A 27,825-nucleotide genomic window follows, 5' to 3' on the forward strand; every position below is an offset into this window, starting at 1 on the left:
GGGCTGGTTGGAAATAACCCTGGTAACAGCTTTACCAACCACTCTGCTGTCACAGGTTGCCCTGACCTGCACTCAAATATGGTGGACAACAGAGGTGGGCATGGCATTTTCCAGACTGGAGGAAGGTTATGAGAATGCCATGAAGGAATATTACAAGAAGCAAGTGGCCCAGCTCAAAACTCTCATCACCATGCTGATTGGCCAGCTCTCCAAGGGGGACCGGCAAAAGATCATGACCATATGCACCATTGATGTGCATGCCCGGGACGTGGTGGCCAAGATGATTGCTCAAAAGGTAGGTCTAAAAGATCCAGAGGTGTTCCTCTGTGTGGGCAACTGTACCAAAGGAGCCGCTCACACATGGCTAAAATATAGAGTCTTGGGGTCTGCACACCAACTGGATGAGGATCATGGTGGTTCCTTCTACCTTTTAGAACATCCAGCAAAACAGTGGGTGGATGTTCCTCTGCTCAAGATGGTTTGACTTACACTTCGTTCTAACTTTACAATGGTGCAAAAGTTATATGTATTCACTAGAAACTGTACTATCAGTATAGGATTCAATGAATCACATGAGATTTAACACTGTATTATAAAATAGGTTTTATGTTAAATGCTTCTGCCCAACTGTAAGTGTTTAGAGAAGTTTAAGGTAGAATAGGCTAAGCTATGGTATTCAATAGGTAGGGCATGTTAAGTGCAATTTCAATAATGCTGTTATTTATCAGGCCAAAATATCATCCTAAGTCAAAGAACATCTGAAATTAGACAGCTTTTGCTTTTTATGCTGTGATGGTCATAGCACCCTTCACTCTTGAGTGACAGACAGCACCCAAGCCATCCAAGGACTCATGAATTCTGACCCAGGTAGCTACCAGCTATCTGTTGAACGCTGTGGTTCACCCACCTGCTTTGGTACTCTTTCTTTTGTTCTTTAGGTGGACAATGCCCAGGCTTTCCTCTGGTTGTCCCAGCTACGCCACCGTTGGGATGATGAGGCCAAACACTGCTTTGCCAACATCTGTGATGCCCAGTTTCTATATTCCTATGAATACCTGGGAAATACACCTCGCCTAGTGATCACACCTTTGACTGACAGGTAAGCGTCACAAACAGCCCTACTGCTATTGGGTTTAGGCTATTCAGTGGGTGTTTAGGGTCAAGGTCACCATCACTTGCTATTACTCACAGAGTTGGAAGGGGAGAACAGTGATTCATCAAAGCAGATGCAAAATAAAACTAAAAGGAAATGGGGCAGAATCTTCCTTGGAACAAACCTGAGTCATGACTTTCTAAGGAGTTATACGTACCTAGGTTAGACCACCAGCTCTAACATATACCAGCTGTTCAACCATGAAAATATTAAACTAATATTTGGTTTCCTCGTATGCAAAACAGAGGTAGTAACTCACGTCTCACATGATTTTGGTAATAATAAAAGAGGAATACTTATGGAGAATTTAGCATATAATAAGGGCTCAGTGATTGAGCCCTATTATTCTCTTATCAATCAGTTGATCAATCAACCGCCACATTTACTTAGTGCCGCTCACTCTGAGAATATAGAAATATAAGCAACGTAGTTCCGATCATTAGGTGCTTATAACTTTTTAGGGAGACCTATTTTCTCTCATTCATATGAATTCATACCTGGATGAATTCATGCCAGACACTGAACTAGTCACTGGTAATACTAAGATGACTAAAATGGTCCTTGCTTTTAAATTCCTTCTCGTGGGGGGGAAATACTGCATATTAAATAAAAATTTAAGTAGCACAAGGGAGAAAAGTACAAATCCATGGGAAAAAATAGGGCACAAAGCTCTATGCTACAGATTACCAAACACCCGGTACAAGGGTGAGCCCTCAGAGCCCAGAGGGGAGAAGAAGACTGAAAGGGTATCTGATCAGGACCTTGAAGGATGCATTGGATTCCAATAGGAGGTTGTAAAGTTGCTTCCAGTGTGTCCCTAACATTGTATGGAGATGGGTTGATGTGCCCCTTTTTCTATCAAGAGGATCTGTAGCTTTTGCTAATTGTTAAAACAGATCTGCCAAAGTTAAAGAGCTACTAAAAAGCATTCCTGGAAAATGGAAGGTTGTAGGTAGTCATGGAAATGGGAAAACTCAGGGTGTGTTTCTAAGAGAAGAATATAGATTCTTGACTCTGAGAAGCTAGTCGGCCCTTTAAGAGTCAGACTATAGAATATCATTTATGATAAACCGTTGACAATTTTTTATCAGAGGAGCAAAAGAAGGAAACCTGTGCTTCATGAAAATATATCTGCCAGCAAGGGCTTGGGCAAAGGAGAGAGAAGGAAGGGCAATAATGTCAGAGAAGTGACATTTTAATTCTTCTGAGATTTCTGTAAATTCTGCTAAAAGTTCATACCCTTTCCCCATGACACCATTAAACATTAAGCCTCATCTCCTTCAGAAAGAGTGATGTATCTGCATGACTGGCTCACTAAAGCAAATGACTTTTATGTAATGAAGAGATTGTCATGAATTGCAGAGGTTAAAGTTGCCAGATAGAATCTATGTCATCTTTCTCTTAATTTTTTCTCTCTCCTGTGTTAAGTCATATCACCTGGTTTGTGGCCAAATCCTCAAACACATTTACAAATATCTGACGCAAATTTCCAAATCAGTTAAATTCTAATCACTGTTCATGGAATGAATAGCACATGAGAATTCCAACATCATCCCTGGAGGAAGTTATCCTGGTCACCAGCCCCAGTGTTGTTTTTAACTCATTTTCTTACCCAGTCTGAAAGGCCTCTTCTGCCCAGAATGCCATTCAAATCATTCCCCCTTTACAACAGTCTCTCTCTTTTGTGTGAGACCCTGTAAAGGCCATGTCACTGTCTCCAGTGGCTCTCCACTGCACCTAGAGTCAAAACTGCACTCCTTGAAGGTCCCAGTGACTCCCTTCCACATCTGGAAGACCTGGTGACTCCCAGCCACATCTGGAAGCCCCACTCCCTCCACTTGAACCGCAGGGCCTCCTTTCTGTTTCTTGATCCTTGGAGGTTCACTCCACTACGGAGCCTTTCCAGACATGTACTTCTGCCTGCACTGCCCTGCCCCAGCCTTTCTCTTCCACTGGTGACGCCTCACGCTTTCTTCTTCTCTTAATTCTGAGAGGTCTTCCCTGACCACTCTTAGTTTCTAAAAGACAGTCTCCTGCACCTACAAACACACACAGAGCAGATAACCCTGAGGGCATCTCCTGTTCATCTTCTCCCTCACCTTCTGAAATGACCTTTCTTGCTTGCCAGCTGTCTGCGTCTGCATACCTCTCTGTGACTAGGAACCTTTGTCCCCGTGTGCAAGATCACCAGTACCAAGTCGGTGTTGAATTACTATTTTTCAAATGAATGAATGATGGTTGAATATTGAAAACCTCCAATGTAAGAAGAGACTGGATCAAGAAAGGCCAGTTGACTCAGGGTAGGGCTCTGCTCAGGACCCTTGCAGATCTCTCTGCAGGTGGGATGGTAAAGGCAGCTGCAAAATCTGGGAGGTCTGTCATCTGGACGATTTCACCTGGGATTGCTTGGGCCCAGTTAGTTGGAGGGGCTCTGCCAGTGTGTGTTGAAGGAAAAGTTTTCCCACTTTTAGCTTCAGTCAGACTGGACTCTCAAATGTCTTTGGCTTTACGGTGATTCTCAGCAAGACTTCTGTCACTAGGCAGAGAGGAAATCTGGCACAGTCTTTTTGCAATGATTTTTTTTTTTTGCCTGTCTTGGAATATTAGCTAATAGTTTGGGAATTTATATCACTTGAAACAGAAATAATGAAGCCATGATATATTTGAGCAACTTGATTCATGTCTGTCCCCCACCATAGACTATATAACTCCATGATAACATTGACTTTGATTCCCTCTCTGCTCTACTCTCAGGACCTAGCACTGTGCCAGCACATCAAAAACATTCAAGGTATACTTCCTGAGCAAATGCAAGGAAATGATTCCCCTCTCAACTCAGCTTCCCTGTGCCATCCAGAATATTTTCTTCTTTCCCACTGACCTATCAGACATTATCATTCCAAGTGATTAAAAGTACAATTCTCTTTTGTTTCCCCGGGTCTTTGCACCTGCCTGAGAGTTGAAAAAGATAATTGCTTCTTTTGGATTTAGAGGTCTCTAATATGCTTATGCTGAATGCCTTACAGAGGGAAAGGGTAAAGTTTGGACAATGAATTATTTCTAAAATAGGGATTTATCACCTCTTCTGTGAAATGAAGCAAATAACAAATTGAAAGGAAGGTTTGCTGCAAAGAATGGTGAATACTATATAGACCTTGACCTTGTTGGGCCCATTAGGTACCTTTCTGACAAAAGTACTACGTAGTTGAATATTTATATGGTAAATTCCATTTTCTCATTGACTTCTATTATTATCTCAAAAAATGTTTTACCCAGAAAAAAAAAAAGAAAAGAAAATTGGCCTCCACATAAAAAATCACATTTTAAAGAGCATTCAACCTTTACTGGGGTGTAGCGTAAGTACATTTAATTCCCTCCTGCCAGAAGAATTAATCAAATGGACAATTGATCCGTACAACCTTTGCACATTCATTAAAAGCACACCCGTAGTACAGTACATCTGGCTGATTATGCCTGTTTCTTTGGAATTTCCCACTGCCTGGATGGGACTTGAATATATAAGTAGGTACCATGGCTCAGCCATTGTCGCAGGACTTTGGCACAACACTAAGTTGAAGAAATAAATGGAAATGTTTTTCCAGGCTGAACAAAAGCAATTCTCATAAGTAGTTTCTTAGCCTTTGGATGATCTCCTTCCCCCTTCTCCCCTTCCTTCACCTTCACACACAAATGCCCCCTTTCTATTCTGTGTTAAGTACTGTTTTAATCAACTGTGTACTAATTTGGAGTGCCTCTTAATTTCTCAGGAACTACTACACATAGGTGAGGCATAATTGATGTCAAAGTCTTTGAAGGTGGTTTGCTGGACAAGGGCATAACTTGCAAAACCACACACTTTCTTTTGAAGTTTTTCTCTGATATTTTTATTAGAGAAAATCTGGAAAATTTAGTAACCTGTAACAAAGAACATAATTAATATTTAGTCTATTTTCTTCTACAGGTAGATTTTAAAAGATGAAATTAAGGTTATATGCTGCGTATAAAATAGCTAGATTGCTTGTTTTACTGAGCACTATATTTTGTGCATTCTCTAACACTTAAATGCTGAATTATAGTCTATTTGCAAGTATCCCATATTAACCAAATTATGAGTATTTAAGTTATTTCTAAGCATTTACTATTAAAGCATGAAATCATGTGTAAATTTTTGGCCAAAATTTATTATTATTTCCCCAGGATATAGTTCAAGAAACAAGACAATTAGATAATACATACTTACAAATTTTTCCTGAAAAATAATGTTTTATGAAACTATGGACTTTCATAAAGCTGTTCTTACCGGTGGATTATGAAAGTATTGAGTGAACAATATCTTAAACAGCATTAAATATTACTGTAGACATTTTAATTAATTTTATTAGTCAAAATTATGTCTTGTTTGGATTTAGGTGTCCTTAATTACAGGATTCAGAATCACGTGTTTATTGACTATTAGATTTTCTACTCGGTGTATGTATTATTACTATCATTGCTCACTTTTCTCTGTTTTTATGATTACTTTTATGCTGAGAAAGTCCCTATTCATATAAAGATAAATTTAATATTCATCTACATTTTATTCTAGTTCACTCTATCTTTTTCATTTAACCTTTTTTAATTCTTTGGAAAACTTTTTGACTGTTTTTCAGAGCATAGTCATAACTACTTGAGCTTAGAGACTAGGCATGCTGTTATTCTAAAGTGATCATATGTGGGACATTCGAGAAATTCCTCTTAGTTCTTTCTGTCACATTTTGGGAAAGTCACTTATGAGGTAGTGTAAGCAGAAAATATAAGCACTGGATGATGAAGGATCTTTTAACCAAACTTTTTGACTGTTCTGTGAATCAACTTTTTTTATCAAAATGTCTTCAGTTACAAGTGAAAGAGGATCAATTCAAGCCAATATAAATAGAAAAGAATTATCTCACCTCCTTAGGAGATATGTCCAGCTTGCTGAGGCATCACCAGCTGCAGGAGCTGAGCAGGGAAATATCAGAGCTTGAACTCTTATGGGTGTTCGACATTCTGTCTGCCCATACACCACTGGTAGGCGCTTGCATGGTTTCTAGTTGGGGTCATTATGAACAGTACTGCCATGAACCTTTGCATGCAGGTCTTTGTGTGGATATGTTTTTGTTTCTTTTGGATGGGAAAGTATTCAGTTCTATGTACGTTTGTCTTTAACTTTCCGAGAAACTGCCACACTGTCTCCCAAAGGGAACGGTTCATTTCACATGTGCTCTGGTGACATGCAAGAGTTCCCATTGCTCCACTCCTTGATGACATTTATTACAGTCAAATTTATTGTAGCCATTCTGGTGGATGTGAATGGTTCTCCTTTAGGTTTGATTTGCATTTTCTTAGTGACTAGTGACAAGTACTTTTTACATGTTTATTAGACATTGGTGTAATGGCCATTTATATCTATCGTGCATTATTTGATGGTCTTTTGTCTTCTTATTGAGTTTTGAGAATTCCCTGTGTACACTGGATATAATACATATGTGTTTGTAACCACTGAATCCTAGTCTATGGCTTATCTTTGCATTTTCTCAATAGCATCTTTTGAAGTACAAAAGTTCTGAATTTGACAAGCTACAATTTATCCATTTTTATTTAATAAGCCATGCTTTTGGTGTTGTGCCTAACAAAGATGAACCTAACTTTATTACATTTTTAACCATTTTTTTTCACCTGTATATTGAAAAACAATGACTTTTTGTATATTTATTTTCTATTCTGCACATTTTACTATACACTACAAATTCTAAGAATTTTACTCTTGATTCTCTTGGGTTTTCTAAGTCACTTCTAGAATTCCTGATCATATTTAAGACACCCAAGTATTTCAGAGCATAGTCATAACTACTTGAGCTTAGTGACTAGGCATGCTGTTATTCTAAAGTGATCATATGTGGGACATTTGAGAAATTCCTCCCAGTTCTTTCTGTCACATTTTGGGAAAGTCACTTATGAGGTAGTGTAAACAGAAAATATAAGCACTGAATGAAAGGATCTTATAACCAAATGATATATGTAATAGATCCTAGAATTGGGAATAATTATTCTGTCTGTCCATGCGTCACTGGTGGACGCTTAGATTGTTTCTAGTTGGAGTCATTATAAATAGTACTGCCACGAACATTTCCATGAAAGTCTTTGTGTGGATGTGGAACAAGAACAAATTTTCAAGTCAAATATTAAAATGTTATAAAAGGAACAGACTAGGTTTTGCTTGACACTAAGGACTTTTTTTTTCTATTAATGCTGTTTGTCATAATGAACTTGCAACCTACTAAAATCTCTGGGTCTTGTTCATGTGAACTGCCTTCTAATCATATCTCCCTCCCCTTCTCTATACATTCAAGTGTTTGGAAGGTTATTTTGCATTGCCCATTTTAAATTTGATTTTGTTGAGTCTAGCTCATCATTTTGAATTGTAAAACTATTCAGAAATCTGGTCCATCTTCTATCTTGTTCTAGCTAGTCAATTATTTCTTTTTCTCTTTTTGTGATATTGGGAATTAAACCCAGGGTCTTGCATATGCTAGGCAAACGCTCCACCCCTGAGTTACATCTCCAGGCTGAATATTCGCTAATTCGAGTTGTCATTAAAGATATCAAACATCAGGAAGAATCTGAGTCCGGGGCATGTCACTGGCGGCTTCTCTGCAGGTAGATATTTTTTGTACCACATTCATTCCTCACTTATGATTATTGAACCATGCAGTAGTCAGAATTCCAAGACTGACCCTCAGTGTCTCTAATTCTTGTAAACCCCCCTCCTATTTGAATGTGGGTGAAAGTTGAGTCTATGGTGATATCATTTTCATGATCGTTTTTGTAATAAGGTGCTTTCCACTGCTGTAACAGAAACATCTGAGGAAAAAAAATCAAAGGAGGAAAAGTTCATTGGGGCTGACACTTTCAGAGGTTTACATTCATGATTACTTGGCCCTATAGTAACAAAAAAATGATGCACTGTGGCAGCATAGTACATCATGGCAGAGTGCATGGAGAAGGCCTGTCTACCTCATGGAGGCCAGAGAGTATATATAGAGAGAGGAAGTGACCAATATCCTGTTCAAGGACACAACCCCAGTGACCTGACTTCCTTCCGTTGGCCCTACCCCTTTAAAGGCAGCACCACAACTTCCCAGCAGCCCCACAAGGTGGAGACCAAGTCTTTCCCCCCTGAGCCTTTGGAGGACATTTAAAAATCCAAACCATAACCTACGGTAAAAAAGGAAATCATTCAGATGGACCTAATATAAGGCCATGTGAGCTCTTAAAAGCAGAGCTTTGTTTTGGTTAAAAACAAAAGAGAAAGTCCCAATAATCTGAAGCCTAAGGAGAATTTGACATCCCATTGCCACTTGTGAAGGGACCACGACAAGGAAGGTATAATGGACTCTGGGGGCTGAGAGATCCCCTAGCTGACAGCATCAACAGGGTCTCAGTTCCACAACCAAACACCTGAATGAGCTTGGAAGCAGATCTCCTTAGATACTAGCCCAGCCCAGCTGACACCTTGATTTTGGTCCCATGAGCCCCTAAGCAGAGAACCCAACTGGACTTGTGACCCACAGAGCTGTGACCTAATACATGGGTGTCGTTTTAAGCCACTAAGTGTGTGGTAGTTCGTTACACAGCCATAGAAAATTAATACAGACAACCCTGACTCCACCAACTCGAAGATTATCCAGACAAAATTTTGGTGATAGCAGCAGCTCTTCATAGTCAAAATCAATACACAGTATATTTGATATTTTCTTTATCTGCAAGTTGAACAACTGTATAAAAAAAGAGAGAAAAAAAACTATGTTGCAATTATTTGTTACCTCAAAAAATAACTCCACTAAAAGTGGACTGAATTTCTACCTTTCAAGTTACTTTTTTTAAAAAACACGATGACTTTATTTTACTTATTTATTTTTATGTGGTGCTGAGGATCAAACCCAGTGCCTCACACATGCTAGGCAAGCACTGTACCACTGCGCTACAACCCCAGCCCCCTTTCAAGTTACCTTTAAATCTCTTGTCCCATCTTAAACTCTTAAGACCCTGGTGGGGCAGATAAGACTAGAACTCGTAAAAGTCATTTTCCCAGAGAAAATAAGACTATTTTAGCTCAATGTTAGGAAGACCCTTTCAAACAATTGGAATTGTCCCATTGTGGAAGGGACTACTGTCAAAAAAATAATAATGAAATTAAATATGCCAGAAGAAAATGCCACATGTGATGGACCTATATTAACCCAGTTTCCATTGCTACAACAAAATACACATAAAGGAAAGAGATTTATTTGGTTCATGGTTTTGGGGGGCTGGAAGTCCAAAATTGGGTGACCCTGTCTGTTTAGTCTCTGATGAAGACCTTGTGGCTGATGGCATCACAAAATGGCAGACCTATGTGCAGAGATAACATGGTGAGACAGGAATCCCGAGAGCAAGGAGGAGATGGTATTGCTCCTTTTGTAATAACTCGCTTCTGCAAAAACTCTGTGAGACCAGCCTTAATCTCTTTCAAAGGCACACCAATGACCTAGCCACCTTCCAGGAGGCCCCACCTTTTAACCAATGACCTAGCCACCTTCCAGTAGGCCCCGCTTTTTAAATCTTCTACTACCTCTTAATACCACCATACTGGGTACTAAGCTTCCAGGACACAAACTTTTGGAAAGACAAACCACATCCAAATCATAGCAGGACCCTGATGACAATTTTTTTTTTAACCCAAAACTTTTTTAGTAATTTGGCCAAGCCTGCCACACACTAGCATAATGGAAGCAAGGTTGGAAGTCATTCTGCCTGATTTGAGTCCTTGCCTTAAAAGGCTGTAGCATCAACTCCCAGCCCACACTAAGAAGCAGGAGCAGATTGAAGGAGCTGACTTGGGTATTTAAAGGAATGGACTCTTTAATAGACTATAGAGGGTTTCCTAGAGCAGGGATGTGTCTGAAGGTAGCAGAGGGATATAACGGCTCCTCTCTTTTCTTTGTGCCTTACAAAGCTTTGTGTTAGATGCAGTGTTTCTGGTTTAATTCCTAGGTCCTTGATCTAATTTGAGTTGAATTTTGTGCATAGTGAGAGATAGGGCTTTAATTTCATTTTGTTACATGTGGATTTCCAATTTTCCCAGCACCATTTGTTGAAAAGGCTATCTTTTCTCCAATATATGTTTTTGGTGCCTTTCTCTAATATAATTGTAGTTATGTGGGTTAGTCTCTGTGTCCTCTATTCTGTACCATTGATCTACAAGTCTATTTTGGTGCCCCTATCAAGCTGTTTTTGTTACTGTTTTTCTGGAGTATAGTTTAAGATCTGGAATAGTGATGTCACCTGCTCCACTCTTCTTGTTAAGGATTGCTTTAGCTATTCTGGGTCTCTTATTTTTCCAGGTGAATTTCATGACTGCTTTTTCTATTTCTATGAGAAATGTCATTGGAATTTTGTTTGGAATTGCATTAAATCTGTATAGTGCTTTTGGTAGTATGGTCATTTTGACAATATTAATTCTGCCTATCCAAGAGCAAGATAGATCTTTCCATCTTCTAAGGTCTTCTTTAATTTCTTTGTTTAGCGTTCTGTAGTTTTCATTGTAGAGGTCTTTCTCCTCTTTGGTTAAGTCGATTTCCAAGTATTTTATTTTATTTAATGCTATTGTAAATGGGGTAGTTTTCCTCATTTTCCTTTCAGAGGATTTGTCACTGATATACAGAAATGCCTTTTATTCCAAATCTCTGTCATGTAGGATTAGGCCCCAAGCTCCTCAATAAGACTCCTATAGCACAAAAATTAATATCAAGAATCAATAAATGGAATGGATTCAAACTAAAAACCTTCTTCTCAGCAAAATAAACAATCAGTGAAGCGAATAGAGAGCCTACTAACTGGGAACAAATTCGTAACACACACGCATCAGATACAGCTCTAATCTCTAGAATATATAAAGAACTCAAAAATCTTAACACAAAAAAACCCAAATAACCCAATCAATAAATGGGCCAAGGAACTTGACAGGCACCTCTCAGAAGAGGATTATAATCAATCAACAAACATATGGAAAAAAAAATGTTCAACATCTCTAGTGACTAGAGAAATGCAAATCAAAACTACTCTAAGATTTCCTCTCACTCCAGTCAGAATGGCAGCTATTATGAAGACAAACAACAATAAGTGTTGGTGAGGATGTGGGGAAAAAGGTACACTCATACATTGCTGGTGGGACTGCAAATTGATGCAGCCAATATGGAAAGCAGTATTGAGAATCCTTGGAAAACTGGGAATGGAACCACCATTTGACCCAGCTATCCCTCTCCTTGGTCTATACTCAAAGGACTTAAAAACAGCATACTACAGGGAGACAGCCATATCAATGTTTATAGCAGCACAATTCACAATAGCTAAACTTTGGAACCAACCTAGATACCCTTCAGTAGATGAATGGATAAAAAAATGTGGCATATATACACAATGGAATTTTACTCAGCATTAAAAGAGAATAAAAACATGGCTTTTGCAGGTAAATGGATGAAGCTGGAGAATATAATGCTAGGTGAAGTTAGCTGATCCCCAAAACCAATTGCTGAATGATTTCTCTGATTTAAGGATGCTGATCCACAATATGCTATGGGGGTGGGGAGGGAGGATTAAATGAACTCTAAATAGGACAAAGGGGAAAAGGGGAGGGAGGGGGCATAGGAGTAGGAAAGATGGTGGAATGTGATGGTCATCATTACCCTAAGTACATGTAAGAAGACAAGAAGGATGTGACTCTATTGTGTGTACAACCAGAGATATGAAAAATTATGCTCTATATGTGTACTTTGAATTGTAATGCATTATGCTGTCATATGTAACAAATCAAAATTTAAAAAAAACATAAATGATGGTACTTGGGGGGAAAAAATAACTTTGTGTTAAAACCCTACTCGTCCTCTCTTAGTTAGTAGAACTCATTAGACAGCCCAGTTTCTCTTCCTGAGCCTCAGTCCACTCATCTGTAAAATATGGGAATTGGATTAATCCACCTAGGAAATCTCTCTCAGCTCATGAGTTTTATTGTCATTGGGGTAGAAATAATATTTTGACATTTTCCCCACAGTGCTCCTGGAGATAACCAGAAATTCACTAGATGCTCAAAACAAGAGTGCATCTAGTCCCAAAGATTTCTTTCAAAGGATTCTTAAGTTTTTCTATGAAAATTCTATTTGGTAAAACCTTTTAGATTTCCAAATTTCTTGTTTTCCCTGTGCCTCTGGAAAAAGGAGACATGGGATGGTGCTTTAGGTGCAGAGAAGGCATCTGTGGGGGACAGAAAGTAGGGCAGAGTGGAGATGGTGAGGTGAGTCCTAGGGGAATCAGGACTCTGCTCCTTCAGGCCTTTCCTTCTGAAGGGTGTAGTTCTGCAGTGGCTCTGGAATCCAGTGAGATGGATGGTATGGTCCAGTCTGGAGCCAGAAACTCAAGAGTCCCGAAGGCTGTACGTAGGACCATGAAGATCCAGCCATGAATGTTTGAGAGGAGAAAAAAGTAATTGAATGGTAACAGTGGTCAAGAAAGACAAGACCCAGCTTTTCACTTTCACCCTGACTCACCTCCCCTCATGGCCTGTCTGATGGTCAGTGTCCTAATGTCCGCAGAAAAAGTCAGGCAGCTGCAGGATCCTGGATGGCCACGGATTAAAGTTAAATATAAACCCAATTCGCCTGATCCGTGGAGTCACTGTATCCCATCACACAGGAAAATCTGAGATGAAAATAACGATTCCACACACCTCTCCTCTCTTCTTATGGAATCTGCCTTCCTGGGTTTCACTTTCAAAGTGTGAGAGAGATAAAGGAATTTTGCAGTTCATTAGAGGAGAAGAAAGGAACTGACTTCAGGTCCTTTCAAAACCATTCTGCGGCTAGGCTCAGTGCAGTGTGTAGATCCAGGCACCATCTGGCACAGGAGGCAGAGACCCACATGTTGCTCTGATGACAACTCTTTTCTTTGTGTGGCACTGTTTTGGGGCTCTCTGGAATGCAGCCATTCCCTAGCATGTTTTATGAGAGCAAGTGTGACTTCTAAAATAGAAGAGTGTGACCCCACTCATTGCAAGAGTCAGGTGCAAAGCTAATGTGCTTTATTCAGACACTTGTCATTCTTAAGAAATAATGTGCTCCAGGTTGTGTCACAGAGAAAAGCCAGAGAAACAAAAGGCCCATGAGGTCTCTTCTTTGCTAGAAATGTTCTGTTGACACTGAATTCATTTTCTAAATGTGTAGTCATACCCTCAATGTCCGCTGTCCCATTATTTTTATTTTGTTATATTGGATGTGTTTTTGTCAACTGCCTTTGGTCTGTCTTTGGTCAGCCTGAGAATTCAGGTTCAGAAACAGAATTAACTTTGGATACCTCATTGGACCGCCCAGCCTGCAAGTTCAGAGTCTACGTATTGAGTTGCTGGGTATTACAAAGTTAGACCAATGGTGTAATTTTCACAGCTTTATTGGGGCATAATTTGCAGGCCTCAAAGTCTACGCATGACAAGCATAAATTCAATGATTTTTAGTAAATAGGTGTTGTTCAAGCATCATCTCAATCCAGTTCTGGAACATTTCCCTCATACTATTTGCAGTAAATCTCTACTCCCATCTCCATCCCTGGGCATCCACTGATCCGTTGGCTGTCTCTCTGTCTTTTTGGGCATTTCATTTAAATGGAATAACAATATATAATTTTTTGTGTCTGGCTTTTCTTTCACTTAGCATAATGTTTTTGAAATTCATCTGTTTTTGTACCATGGTCATCATTTCATTCCTTTATAATGCTGAAGAGTATTCTATTGCATGAATTTATTACGTTTTGTTTATCCATTCATTGTTGGCAGGCATTTGGCTTATTTTGAGCTTTTTACTGTTAAAAATACTGCTGACATGAACAAGGTCAATAAACAAGCAGATTTATTTCTCTTGGAGGAATAAATAAATTCATAATGGAAGAATTTCTGAATCACCTGCTAAGCTTTACTTTTTAAGAAACTTTTAATCTGTCTTTCAAAACGGCTATCCCGTTTGACATTCCCACCAGCGATGTAGGAATTTTCCAGTTTTTCTGCATCCTCACCAATACTTATCATTGTTGTCTTTTGGATTATAGCCATCTTAGGGCTGTGTAATGATATCTCATGGGGGGGTTTAATTTACATTTCCCTAGTGACCAAGGATTATGACCATCTTTTCATGTGCTTATTGCCCAAAAGGAACATTTTGAAGTGAGACCAGTAGAACTCTGCATCCTTTTTGTAAAGTGCCAGAAATAATCTTAAAATGGAGGTTTATTTTATTGCCAATAGTAAAATAGTCCCAGGAAGATTAAGTAAATTCAATGATTGATGGATTCGTTGATGGATTTATTCCCATTTCATAAATAGTTACTGTGTACTTACATGTACCAGGAGCTATGTGCTAGGCTCTGGGATGAAATAATAAATAAGAGATAGCTCTGCTTTGTGCATCTCACAAGAGTACATTCAGAAGATGTATGAGTAGGAGCTCATCTGCTCACTGTCTCCAGTGTTGGAAATCATGCCTAGTGAAGAAATGCCAACTATGAGTCCCTAAGGGATGCCAACCACTAGCCAGGTGACATGATCCAAGATGAGGGGAGGAGAGAGGGTCAAGTTCAATCCTACCGTGTCTGGAAAGCCAATGTAGCTCCCTGTGGCTAGAGGCTTCTGTCCTGGGGGAGGGAGCAGAGCAGCAGAGAGCAGTGAACCTGGGGGAGTCGGCAGGGTCAAGATCAAGGTGGGCCTGGCAGAGATCTGCTGATGCCCTTTAGGGAGGGGTGCCAGGATCAGGTTGCCCTCTGGGAAGTCCTCCGAGCTCTGTGGGGAGCAGATGGAGTGGCTGGGCTCTGAACATCCCTTTACAGGAGCTGTGTCCGAACTCACCTGGCCTTGAACCTGGATTTCTCGGGGACTCTGCAGGGCCCACCTGTTTCACTGAGGATGACATTTGCCTTCCTGTGCTTGGCAGGTGCTACATCACCCTCACCCAGTCTCTGCACTTGACCATGAGTGGAGCTCCAGCAGGACCTGCAGGCACAGGCAAGACGGAGACCACCAAGGACCTGGGCCGAGCACTGGGCATCATGGTCTATGTGTTTAACTGCTCAGAGCAGATGGACTACAAGGTACAGGTCAACCCAGCTTTGGGAGAGATTAGGAGTTGGATGGTAGCGCAAACCAGGCACAAGGTTTATCCACACTCTGTTGGCCCAGCTCCCCGAGGTCAAAGAGTTCAGACAAAGGGGTTCTGTTGGCTCCTTCACAGTGAATCTGAGAATCTCTGACCCTGGACCTTGTGGGCCTCTCTGCAAACCTCATATGTGACAAGGAGGCACAGCCCCACACATTCTGATTCTACTAATGAGCTTTGTGTCCACAGATGAATGACTTCACCTTGTGGATTTTCCCTTCATCATCTGTAAAATGAAGAAACAACATACACCTAAAGCCCTATAAAGTTTACTATTTGATCTAGAAGCCCAGAAAGGCTCATAGTAGGCCTGATGAAGACTCCTGTCTTTGTGTGGCACTGTTTTTGAGCTCTCTGGAATGCAGCCATTCCCTGTCATATTTTATGAGACCAAGTGTGACTTCTAAAATAGAATAGATTGACCCCACTCATTGCAAGAGATGCCTGCAGGAGTCAGGTGCAAAGCTAATGTGCTTTATTCAACAACTTGTCATCCTTAAGAACTAATGTGCTCCAGGTTGTGTCACAGAGAAAAGCCAGAGAAACAAAAGGCCCGTGAGGTCCCTTCTTTGCTAGAAACGTTCTGTTCACGCCGACTTCATTTTCTAAATCTGTAGTAATAGATTTCCTCACTGTCCACCATCCCATTATTTTTATTTTGTTATATTGTATGTGTTTTTGTCCACTGCCTTACCTCCCTTTTATAAATAAGATAACGACAGTAGAAAAATAGAAACTGCTGCATTAAATATATAAATCATGTGATACATCACTTATAAAATCAGTTTACTGTAGAAATCATTTTAGAGATTTCAACGTAACTCTTGCAGTTAAAGAGTTACGGGGCTTTTTAAATGAGACTCTTCTATAACTAATAATTTCTCTCGAGTGTGGCTTTTCTGTGCAAAGACTAGCAGAGTCCTGTAGCACTCTGTGTTCTCACGGCAAGCAAACAAAACTGCCCTCCCCTGGGTCCATGTCCCCTGAATTTTAGCACAGCTGCTTTTCTTCGATGCGTGCAATCAGATAATGTTTCTTTTTAAATCAAGTTGGAAGAAAATATTGTTTCCCCCATAAAGAAATAAATTCAATCTTAAGGATGATTTTTAAGTTTCTAGATTCTTGTATAGTGGAGAACTGGCCATATGGCTGCAATGAGTAGTTTCTCCAGGGGAAAGTTCTAAAAGGCATACTTATTTTGATGTAGAAGATGCGTTGTATTGATGAAGACAATCAGTGCACATCTTCAAAGCCACACCTAGCGTAGCAAACAGAAGAGATGAGATGACTACATAAGTAGGGATCACCAAGGCCATTTCACCCAATTCACTGAGCCCTAACCCCACTCAGTCCTCTCAGAGTACAAGGTAGAGGAGGAGTGGTTCCTTGGTTCATTTGAACTATGAGAGAAGCTTCAGCCATCAAATCTGGACCAGACACAGAGCAGAGCAATATCAAAAGTTACAGTCTTAATGCCACACACCAGAATAAAGGTGACCCATGCTAGGCACCAAATATCTCTGGTAGCCAGACAACCTCACTAAGCTGTTCTTAAGCCTCCTTGTCCCTTGGTCATTCAGGAGTTACTTTTGATTATGAAATCAAGCTAATTTGTTGGGTACTGCTCAGCATGGGTTGGGCATTGTGGAAGGATACCCAAAATAGATGATGTTTCATCCTGACAAATCTGCAGCTGGAGTCACCCCAGAAGCAGCCGTAGGGGACTTCCCACAAGGGAGTGCCCCAAACCACCCCAAGATGGGGCTGGATGGGATTCCAAAGAAAGAAGGCACTGAAGGCTAGGGGTGCCGCTCAGTGACAGAGCACTTGCTCAGCAATCACAAAGCCACGAGCCTGTGGTGTCAATCCCCAGCACATAAGAAAGAGAGGGAGGGAGAGAAGAAGGGAGGGAAGGGAGGGAAAGGGAAGAGGAGAGGGCACTAAATGCCCTGGTGATCAATCCAAAATATTCATTAGAGGAACTTAGAGTGCCTCAGCTTCTCCTGACAGCAAGAGAGAAGGGGTGTTCTGCCTAAGAGTGTCTTTGGCAAGGGGGTCAGTACATGGAGTAATTTATATGAAGGTTTAAGGAATTTTTGATCAGAGCTGAAACCAGTTTCTTTCAGTGTTTTGAGCGATAATCTAAACACTATTATCAGTGACTGGGAATGTTTGAAGCCCCTGCAATGGCTCAGGCCTGCTGGATACATCCTGCAGCTGGCTAGGTCACACAATGGCCAAGGCAATTAACCACTATTTTTGGTTAGGACAAAGAAAGAAAGTTGGGGGAACAATGAACCCTACAAATGATACAGATAAGGAAATATATAGATAGATACATTCATACATGATTGATGGGTTATACATGGTGAATGGTTGATTGATAGATAAGATAAATAGAAGATAGATGGGTTACTAATAGATGATAGGTCAACCAGAAAGATGGACAGATAGGTCAGGCAATCAGGAGGGCCAAAACGCATGCTAAATAATCAGAGGAGTTGATTAGCACCCAGACAGCACAATCCTGGGTGCTAATGTGTACTTTACAAGCTCCAAGCCGTGGAACATTCCAGAACATAGGAAATCCACAGATGGTGCTGATGACATTAAGGAGCACATGAGATCTGGGGTGTGGCATTTTAACACACCTAGCCCATTACAGCATCAGCCTTGAAGCCAGGACCGAGTTCTACATGGAGACAATACCAGTCTCTACACCCTCTCAGTCTGCCTTGACCCCCTGAGCTCTTCTTGCAGGAGCTGGCCATATAAATTCTATTCATGGCTCTCTAGAGTAAAAGCTAGAAGAAATAAGCATGCAACAATGGCCAATCTACCTTAGGGAACATTGCAGAAGAAAGGTGATGAGTAAAGAAGGAAAGGACCAGAAGCCATTGAGAGAATCTAATTTTGAAGAGCTGGGCTGGGAAAGACCTTTCACTCCTGCAGAATAGGAGTAAAAACAAATATATATACGAATTAAGTTGGGGAGACTGGAAGGAGGAAAGGTCTTTGGTGAGAACATTGCAGAGGATAGCACAGCAAACAGAGCAGCTGAAGAGTTTAGTTTGGGCAGTAGTTGTAGACCCTCTCATGTCCCCCCGTGCCTCAGGAGTTCAATAAGGGACATCTGCCCATTTAGCTCCATGAGGATTAGATGTGCCAGGGGACTGGTATGGCCACAGAACAGTATGAAGATGTGGGGGAAAGGGGAAGTCATTGCTTTCCTCTATAGATACCTCATAAATCTAGCCTCTGTCTCTAGAAATGGTTGCAGTTTTAGTGCTGAGATGCTCTGAATATTACAGTAGCCAATACTTCCCCCCGACCTCAATTTGAAGATGCCTTTGGAGAAACATCGAATCGTGTTTGAACCTGAGAATGTCTGGAATTACTCTGAGCCTTTCTGAGCCTCAGACTCCCTGGAGTCTCCCAACTCCCAAGGCTTCTAAAACATGACCCTGCCACAGCTCTCCACCTAACTCTCTGATCTCTTGGTCTCCCAATCACATTTACCGGTCGTTTTTCATAATGTCCGTTTTTACGTAATGCACGCGTCTGTTCTCCAACTTCACCCAAGTCCTAGTTCAGCCTCTCACGAGGCAGCAAACATCTCCATTAGGATGTCTTTCTCTTGTATTGTGATTAACGCTTCTGTTCCTCCCAGGTCAATCCCTCTCATCCCTTTAGTAAAAATGGTTTCAATTTCTCTGAGGTCCAGCTGAAAACCTGGGCCACCCTGGCCATTTGGTGTCCTTCCTCCCCCAGTGCTGGCCTGTCAGCAACACTGAAGCTCCCTACAGCATGCCCCTCACCTCCAGGCTTTTGAACCCTGTCCTTCTGGCCTGTATCTCTGTCCAGAACCTCCCTGTCTCATGGCCTGGTGAGGTCGCTGCCTAGCTAATAATACCATGAGTATGTGGGGTGAACAAATGGGGTGGTGTGGCGTCCAGGGTTCTGCGGAGTAATGAGTGGGGTAACAAGCAACTACCTATAGAAAGTCTACTTTTGAAAATTTTATATCTTAGGTTTCCATTTGATGAAAGGGATCCACAACTTTAAAAAGCTTTTAAAAGCATGAATGTTGGTTCCTGAATTTCTACTTAGTTTTTGCACCACTTACCAGGTTGAGACATACAGACATACAGATAGATAGATAGATGGACAGACAGATGGATAGGTGAATGAGGATGGGTGGATGGACAGATGGATGGACAGACACATAGGTAATAGGTAGATAGATAGAAAATATTTACCTATAGGATTATTTGAGAATGATATGGAATAATGTAAAGCACACAAACCCAGTGCCTGGAACTCACTTCACCTGCTCAGAGATATAACCTTTGACTACTCAGTCTGAATCACTATGTTGCCCTTATTTTAAGATTCCCAGGGGGCTTACCCCTATCTGATTTTTTTTTTTTTGCTGTTATAGAATGTAAGCCCCCAAGAATAGAGTCTTTGCCTTCTTGATTGCTGATTCTTCATAACGTAGAATATTCTCTGGCAGATAGTACATACTTAATAAATAGTTGTTGAATGAATAGATGAATCTATCAATTTGGGGAGCTTAGGAAGAGGTGGGAGTTGTTTTCCTTCTTTCTTTAAAGACTGCTCCACATCCAACCTGGTTTATGTGGATGTTTGATTCTGTCAAAATGATGCTTTAATCATGTTCTCTGCTCCAAACCTCCTCCAAAGATCCTTTATAATAATTCAAGACTTTTTATAACCAGGACTCTCTTTAGTAATTCAATTTTCCATCCAAATTGGCACCTTTATTTTTCCCTGGACACATCATTTATTTAGCTCTTTTTCCTTCCATTATCTTTCCTCCTTCTGGAAACTCTTTCCTCTCTTATGCTGCCCACACAGATACAAGTCAGCATTTCCCATGTGTGTTCTGAGGCATAGAGTTCTGCAAATTCTGGTACTTGGGTCTTTTGACAATGTTCTTATGATCTTCCCACTAAAATGATGTTTTCCAGAATAAAGCAATATTTTTGTTGCAGAACTTCAAAACCTTTAAAATTTTAGTGTGTGTAGTTTTTTTTTTTTTTTTTTGTACCAAAGATTGAACACAGAGGTGCTTAACCACTAAGTCACATCCTCCACCCATTGCTTTTTTTAAATTTTGAGTCAGGGTCTCACTAATTTGCTCAAAACCTCACAAAGTTGCCAAAGCTGGCTTTGAACTTGCCATCCTCCTGCCTTAGCCTCCTCGGCCATTGGGATCACAGGTGTGCACTACCATGCCTGGCTCTGTATGTGTGTGTGTGTGTTTTCCTGTGCTGAGGATTGAACTGGAGCCTCACACATACTAGACAAGTGCTCTACCATGAAGCTATCCCCTCAGCCTACTAGTGTATAATTGTAATCTAGAAAAAGTGAGTTCCGGAACACAGGACCTGATTCCAAAACCTTTCTTCAGGGAACATCTAGTGTTTCATGAAATAAATTTTTCAAAGTGCTTTGGTACTACCTCTTTGGCAAAACTGGAGCACTTGGATCCATTCCTCTCTGAACTCTGTAACATTAGTGCTCTGTCGTACCCATTGGAATTCAGAATTCATGTAGCATTCCCCCCCCCTTTATTTATATACATTGCCTCTGCAACTTCCCTGAAAGTTCTCAAAGGGTCTGAGCTTGCCTGTATCTAGCACATGATCTATGCATAGAGCTGACAGTAAGAAAACCCCCACCAAATAAATGAATGGGACTTCCACTAAAATTACGTTTTCCCAGCATTTTAAGGTTGTCATCTTGCCAGTGACCTTGAAAGCATCTTCAGTTTTACATGGGCATTGTGTATGGTATTGCTCTACAGTTGACTACTTTGCATTAAATGTTAGAACACTTTTTTACTTTTAGGACAAAAATGCCTTCTTCCCTTTGAAATTCTTTTCTTGCTCACCTCCCATCTGAAAGATTATTTTCCTGGTTCTGCCGCCGTCCATACCTCCAGCTCCCCATCACTCTGGGGAAACTTGAGTAGTCCAGCCTGAATTTAAAGATACAGACATAAACTTTTCCATCAGTGCATGCCAAAGACTGAGTGGAAGGCTTTTTGTCTATATGGTGTAAGAAAAAAAAATCATCTTTTATTCATTTCCTGGGAGTTTGAAAGCTGCAGAATCCACAGTAATGCAACCTTGATGACATTTGAAAGAGATTTTTCACTCAAGTATCTTGTAAAGGTTCTGTTTGATTCTGCGGTTTATGCTGACACACCATTGCCATCAAAAATTTAATTGTTCTTGAAAATTTAATACAAGTCTCTGACCAGGGGTTTTCAGGGCACTGGACATATCTATAATAAAGAGGATGGAAGAAGTCTTTAGATGGGCATTGATAAGCCTGGAGCTGTTGATAATTTAATCCTTGTCTATTTCCTTGCAGTCTTGCGGCAACATCTACAAAGGCCTCGCTCAGACTGGTGCCTGGGGCTGCTTTGATGAGTTTAATCGAATCTCCGTGGAGGTCCTGTCAGTAGTGGCAGTGCAGGTATGGGACTAGAAGTTGGGGGAGAAGTTGGGGCAGCCTTGTGGTCTTCATGTTGAGCACTGTGGCCTCTGTTTTCAGCCTCCCCTTAGTAACCACTTCCCTTCCTCCTTACCATTGCATGCCCCTTCCTGTACCCTATAAAATCAGGTCTGAGGAAGGCTCTTCTCCAATATAAGTACTCTGCCCTTACCCTCCAAAGTGCATCCATTTTCTGGCCACCAAAGTGTTTTCTTCTCTGTAAAATGAGGGTAAGCAATATCTGTCTTAAGTGCTTCACAGAAATGCAGAAAAGATCAACCAAAATGGCAGAGCCCGCTCTTTAGAAAGACTATATTTTAGCTATAGACCAGGATTTAGATTTCATCTCTTTCATATTCTGTCAGTCTTGGAGTAAGTGACTCCGCCTCTATCCATACAGCTTAATTCACTCAATGTCACATGAATGAGGAGTTTAGCCTCAATATTGTTCAATGAAGTTGATTTTTGGTCAAGTATATGTCAGCATACCATTTGTCTTCCAAGTCATCCATGAAGTGTTCATTGAACACCTACAGCATAGTAATCACTGTGCTAGACAGGGGTGGAGCTGCCTAGGTGAATAGAACTTGACTCCTAACTTCAAAAAAATAATAATAATTAGTTCTTGAAATAGACATAAATACTTGCAATATTCAAGAAATGCTAGAAATTGAATTCTGACTCATATACAGGACAAGACGTCCAAATATGTTGTCTTCAAGTCAGTCAGAGGGATGCTGGGATTTGGGTAGTGATTGCACAGACAATGGAAGCAACAGATGAGAGGCAAGCAGAAGGTGAAAAACCCTTCATTAAAACTCTTTTCTGTACCACACACATTTCATGTATCATCTCTCATATCCCTACAATAGCTCTACTATTCTACCCATTCTATAATTAGACAGAGATTAGAGAAGAAAAGCATCTTGCCCAAAGTCCCACTATTAGAAAATAGCAAGGTTAGGATTTGAACCTGGCACCCCCCCACCATGTCATCCAGCTGTAAGTCTGGACATGTCTGGTATCTATGAATTAAAATGCTAGAAATGATCAGACTAGAGAGACAGGATCCAACCAGACAGGAGACAGACTTCAATGTCTTCTGTAGTAGGCAGCAGGTAACCTCTGAGGATTTCTGGGAGGAATAGTATCCTTTGTTTAGCAGAAATTTTAAGGAGGGGCTGGATAGAAGGAGGATGGAACTCAAGTCACGGGCCTCTCACCAGTGTCTTTATTGTAGCTGCAAAGGTGCCAATCTCCCGGGGCCTCCCCATCACTAAGATGAAGCCTATCCTTTTCCAGAACAATGTTTTGCACCTCTCCCTGTAAGCCAAGTATTCTCTTTCCTGCTGGGGGCACCTAGTTCCCTTCCTTACCTCCACAGGGCAAAGCCACAGAAGCTTCACTGAGGTGCTTAGAACAGTGGTGTGCCCATTGGTCCTAGTCTGTGCCCACACACCAAACAATCAAAAGTGGTTGCACTTTCCTCTTTATTTGTTTTTATTTCCAAAGCATTATGTATACAGTACAGAAAAAGAAAACTAGCTATGAGAGATTCTTTAGTCTCTATAGGTCTCTGTAGAGTTCTGTCAGGGCCAGACAAAGGAATAAAAAAAAAATATTCATCTTGACTAACATGACTTTTTAGGCAAGAACACAGGATTGAGGAAAAGGTTTTAAGAACAGGGGTAGGACGGAGTGTCAGGCAGGTCATCCACAGTAGGGGAAACCAGCTAAGTCAGGCCTGCCTGCCCTGCTAGGAACCAACCTCATTCCACATAACTACCCCAGCCTGTCACCCTCTCACTGTCCCTGACACTGGCAGGCTGGACTGGAAGCTGTGGACAGGGCACTGCAGCAATCTCAAGGCTGAACAGAGGTAGAATTCACACCATCAGCTATTTCCAGACCCACCCTCATCTCTAGCTGCCATTGGGAGCCATAGGCAACTGGGAGGCTCTGCAAGGTGACCAGTCTTTCCATCTCTCACATTTGATAGCCAGTGGACGCTGCAGTCACTCACTGACCCTTGTCCAGACTGTTCCTTGATAAACCTTCTGGAAGTTGCCCAAATGCAGGACTAGGTTCCAGTGGTGAGATAATGTTTTCCTTCTCCTTAGGTTTGCTCTATACAGTGGGTTCTAGGAGGGGAAGGAAGACAAATGGGTCACCTCAATACTCCCGTGGACTGAAACCCTCATTTAGGTTGGCTCGGAAGAACTGATGGTGTGCATCTTAAGGATGTCACATGGGCATAACTTGAAATGAGCCGAAGAGGAGTATTTCCATCATGAAAACTGCCAAATTCTACAAACCAAGGCACTTTTGTTTTCCCACAGAGCCAGTAACGTGAACCATCTGCCAGCACACCTCTGCCTTGCAAAGATGTGGGCTTGATGTTGCCAGATCTTTTCAATTTTGGAGAAACTAAACATTTGGATTTTTATAAGAAACTCTATCAGTCTGTTTTCTATTATTATAACAACACACCTGAGGATAGGTAGCTTTATAAAGAAAAGATTTTTAGTTTGCTCACAATTCTGGAGGTTCTAGGACTTGCACCTGGTGACATCCTTCTTACCGAGTCCCAAGGTAGCAGAGGACATCACATGGAGATAGATGGAGAACACACATGTATGTCTCTTCTGATCTCTCTCCCCCTCTTCTGAAAAGTCACCCATATTCAATCATAGGGCTTCACCCGATGACTTTATTTGATCCTAATCACCTGCCAAAGTTCCTGCTTCTGAACACTAGGGTTGGACAAAGTTTCCACCCTCTCCATACCTCACAATGGGGATTGGATTTCAGCACATGAGCCCTTGAGGAACACACTCAACTAATACCCTAGCCATAGCAGAAATCAAACATGTTTTCCAGCTGTTTCCACTTTTGGTGGCCACTTCACCACCTGAAACCTGTACTGATGCCCTGCAACATCTGTTTCCATTTTTGGTGGAGGTGGGGGATTGCTAATTCACTCTGGGTTGTACATGTGAAGTAAAACAAGGAAAATAACCCTTTCTTGGAGTATGAATTCCAGCCCTAGATTGGATTCTTAAGATCTGGAGAGAAGCCAGAGCTTTTCACCACTCTGGCCATTGGGAATGATCTTGTGTCCGTCCATTACACTGTGGCTCCTTCCACTGCATCCTTACACCTACCACCACAGATATTTAGTGCCTATCTTCTTTTGTTTTTATACTCCCTTGCCTACTATCCTCGATTATCTCTACTGTCCTTCGGGTCTACCTCTTTCATCTTTGCATTTATGATCTCCTACACCTTCTCCTCTGGCTGCTTGCCACAGATTTCAAAGGACATCTCTTGTTCTCACTAGCCAGGTTGCACTGCTGTGCCTGATGTCACTCAAGTCCAGGACCATTCATCATGCTTCATTGCACGTATGGAGGGGGGCACTCCCAGCATGATGCTCAGGGGTGGGTGTTGCCAAAGTCCGTATCACTATGCCCCTCAAGAGGCCTCTTCTCAAGGTGTCCCCCAGGGACTCCAGAGGAAAATCAGAAAGAGAAGAGTGAGAACCAGACTGGGGTCAGCATAGAGCCTGTCTTGGTCTCCAAATGTTGTATAAGCAAGCTCCATGTGCAATTGGGATTTTCAAATACAGCTTTTTAGACAGCAAAATGAGCCAGGCAACGGAGTAGATTTTTTTATGTGGACTTTGAAATCCATCTGCCAGTATTCAATTCTGACTCTGTCACTTATTAGCTGTGTGACCTTGGGCAAGACTGCGTTTTAAGTTTCACATCCGTAAAAGAAGTGAATCATTAGATCTACTCAAGCAATTGAAATTTTTTTAAATGAGTTAACGTCCAAAGCACCTAAATTATAGCCCTACATGTAGTAGGTACTCAATAAATGTTACCATGATGATGGTAACATTTGTTTACCATCTGGTTAAGTTTGGTAATATAGCTTTAAGATGGTGATGGTGCTGTTAGCAATGATGATGGTGATGGTAATGGCAGCTGTGATAACAGTGACAGTGGTGATGATAATGATGATGATGATGGTGAAGATGGTGGTGATGACGGTGAAGATGGTGATGATGATGGTAAAGATGGTGGTGATGGTGATGAAGATGGTGGTGATGGTGGTGATGGTGGTGATGATGGTGGTGATGGTGGTGATGGTGGTGATGGTGGTGATGGTGGTGATGGTGGTGGTGATGGTGGTGATGGTGGTGATGATGGTGCTGACGGTGGAGATGATGGTGGTGATGGTGAAGATGGTGGTGATAGTGGTAAGATGGCAGTGATGGTGGCGATGACAGTGTTGACAATGATGATGGTAGTGATGATGATAGTGGTGGTGATGATTGAGGTAACAATGATGACAGATGATAATGATAGTCATGGTGGTGTTTAATGATGATGTGATATGATGTGGAGGTGGTAATAATGGTAGTAGTAGTGGTAATGATGATAGAGAGGTAGTGATAAGTGTGATTACTGTCATTATAACTTGAACACTGCAATAAAGGGATTAAAGTGAAGTGGATGACTGGGACATATGGGAAAAGGAAGGAAGACCCACATCCTGGTTCCTCAGGTCTCCTTACCAGCCTCACCTTTTCTCACCTGGACCATCTTAAAGCTATCTACCAAACTTAACCAAGCACTAACAGTAGAGACTGGGCTCAACACTCATTGGCCCCACTACTTGGTAGACAATGAATTTTCCTGATTTTGAAACTGTTCCACACAAGGTCAGTCGTGGGTATCCTGCAATCAGTTAATTCCCTTTTGTTTCTGGAATTAAGTGAAATAAGTTTAACCTGGAATCCCCGGACATTGTCACTCACACTCTGGTCTAGGAACACACCCATAGAAGACATCCTCAAGAAAGAAGTCTGACAGCAGCTCGGGTAAAGTCTGAGCTGGTAACATTTAAAAATCGTATACCCATCCAAGGAGAAAATTGCACTTAATTATTCACACAGTAATCCAGGCTGGCATATTGGTTCAGAAACTGCACCAGCTGCCGACAGTTCTTCTCCGCCACCCTCCCTCTCCCCTTCTCCTTTCCTCACCCGTCTGTGCTCTTTGTCCCAGTAGCTACCGCAAAAGTGATTGTACTTCAGTGTCTTTGTTGGTGGATATTTTCATGCCTCTGTCAAATTGGTCAAACAGAATTGCATATCCATTTGGGAAAAAAAAAATCTCAGTGTGGCAATTCCAAGAGGAATTACTCTGCTGTTTTTAAAATGTATCAGATACTACTTAATTCTTTTCAGAGACTCTTTATTATTGTTGCAATCAGCTTTATAGACCTTGGATCATCGGAGCCCTGAGACATCTGTCACCAGAACAAACCCCAGCATCTTGTACCTCCAACCCCTGTCCAGCCCCACCTCCATGTTCTTTAGTTAAGTATTCCTGCCACTTCCTTCTCTCCCCTACAAGTTCAGATTGTGGGCTAGGCTGAAGCAGGAAGCAGCTAGAAGCAGAAGATCAGCTTGCAAAAGAGCTGTACAAATTTATAGAAAAGTTGCAAAAATGTTACAGATAAAGTCCCTCTATATCCCTCCCCCAGCCTCCCGTACAGCTAACATCTTAGCTAACACCATAGCACAGTTCCAAGTACTCCAGGCACAGAACAAGTGCTCTGATCTCAGAGCCAAAGGAATTTCCCAAGCAACACACTTTATAAAGGAACTTAAGTTCTAATGTAAAACACATGCATGTGCGTGTGCATGCATACACACATATACATGCACACACAGAGATATGAAAAAAATGTACAAAGGAGTGAGTGGTTTGTGCTTCCTGAAAGCAGTAGACTCCAGTCATTGCAATGGGAATTATGAAGTGAGCCAGGCAGGATTTTAATAAAACATGGCATCTGGGGTGAAGGCTTGAAAAAATAACGCCC

General features: G+C 41.3%; 1 protein-coding gene across 2 annotated transcripts in view; it reads left to right on the forward strand.

Moving 5' to 3' along the window:
- Dnah9 (dynein axonemal heavy chain 9) overlaps nt 1-27,825 on the forward strand; it is a 331,866-nt gene that overhangs the window by 98,031 nt on the left and 206,010 nt on the right. For both annotated transcript variants that reach the window (XM_040269453.2, XM_005332884.4), the window contains exons 25-28: nt 56-295; nt 939-1,099; nt 15,181-15,337; nt 21,808-21,912. In XM_040269453.2, the coding sequence (XP_040125387.2) occupies nt 56-295; nt 939-1,099; nt 15,181-15,337; nt 21,808-21,912 (663 nt within the window). The remainder of the gene's footprint in view (nt 1-55; nt 296-938; nt 1,100-15,180; nt 15,338-21,807; nt 21,913-27,825) is intronic.

Source organism: Ictidomys tridecemlineatus, chromosome 3 (assembly GCF_052094955.1).
Source record: "Ictidomys tridecemlineatus isolate mIctTri1 chromosome 3, mIctTri1.hap1, whole genome shotgun sequence".
Lineage (NCBI taxonomy): Eukaryota > Metazoa > Chordata > Mammalia > Rodentia > Sciuridae > Ictidomys > Ictidomys tridecemlineatus.